The sequence below is a fragment of the Aplysia californica genome, unplaced genomic scaffold (genome assembly GCF_000002075.1).
Source record: "Aplysia californica isolate F4 #8 unplaced genomic scaffold, AplCal3.0 scaffold00942, whole genome shotgun sequence".
Taxonomy (NCBI): domain Eukaryota; kingdom Metazoa; phylum Mollusca; class Gastropoda; order Aplysiida; family Aplysiidae; genus Aplysia; species Aplysia californica.
Window position 1 is genome coordinate 37514 of NW_004798212.1, and position 1184 is coordinate 38697.

A 1184-nucleotide genomic window follows, 5' to 3' on the forward strand; every position below is an offset into this window, starting at 1 on the left:
ATCTCTTTCTCTCACTCTCTCTCCACCCTCTCTCTTTCTCTCTCTCTCTGTCTCTCTCTCTCTTTCTCTCTCTCTCTTTCTCTTTCTCTCCCTCTCTGTCTCTCTCTCACTCTCTCTCTCTTTCTGTTTCTATCTATCTATCCCTTTCTCTCTCTCACTCTCTCAATTTAAAGTAAACGACAGAACAAACACCTGTGTGTGTTCACCCTCTTGTCGACCTGCTTCTCTTTGCCAAACACACAAATTGACGAACAGACGAACAAACACAAACGGTGCTCTGTTGTTTCTTTCTTCTGTCACTCCTTCAAACATATAAACAGACAAAAAAACAAGAACGTGGGTGGTTGGCGGGTGCTCTGATGTGGTTTGCTCCTTCTTTCCTGTCAAACAACTATCGTCTTTATCTCTCTCCTCCTTCTTTTTCATGTTTGTTACTCTCTTGTAACACCTCTAGTCTTCGGCACTTATATGACCTTATTGTGTTGCAAGTGCCGTAAAACTCTTACTAAAACTAAAACAAACAAGAACCCATACCTGTATTTGTTCACGCCAAAACGTTTCTCTTTTACTTGTAATTTATCGTGCGTGGTTGGAGGGTGTCTCACTCTCTAGTAGGTCCTGCTTCTGGGAATGGATCCTTTTTTGGAAGGGATATCTTCTGTATGTATGGAATATATTGATGTTATTATTATAATTGTTATCATCATCATCATCATCATCATCATCATCATCATCATCATCATCATCATCATCATAGTATAAAGAAGGTATTAAAACCGTTAAGACCTTGTTGTATTTCCAGAAAATATATATTTTTGAAATATATTAATTGATTTATTAATCTCTTTTTATTCATCTGTTTTTCATCTATCTTTATTTGTTTACCTTTTTATATTTTTTAAATCTATTTATTTATTTATTTCCTTATTTATTTATTTCCTTATTTATTTATCTTTTTATTTATTATTTGTTTATTTATTTGTTCTTTTATTCGTCCATGTATTCCAACAACTGACCAACCACACTCACCATCACTCACCTCCCTCAGCACGGAAATGCAGCGATCCACGAGGCGTGTTGGAACGGCTTCAGTAAGACCGCGGAGACTTTGGTCAAGTATGACTGTGATGCCTTCCTTACCAACAAGGTAACTGTGTGTGTGTGTGTGTGTGTGTGTGTGTGTG

General features: G+C 37.0%; 1 protein-coding gene across 1 annotated transcript in view; it reads left to right on the forward strand.

Annotated features, from left to right (window-relative positions):
* The window catches only part of LOC101850291 (serine/arginine repetitive matrix protein 2), a gene marked incomplete at its 5' end in the record, with an annotated part of 15470 nt that overhangs the window by 1244 nt on the left and 13042 nt on the right, over positions 1-1184 (forward strand). Inside the window, 1 exon segment of the mRNA XM_005110764.3 lies at positions 1049-1147. Coding sequence (XP_005110821.2) covers positions 1049-1147 — 99 coding nt within the window.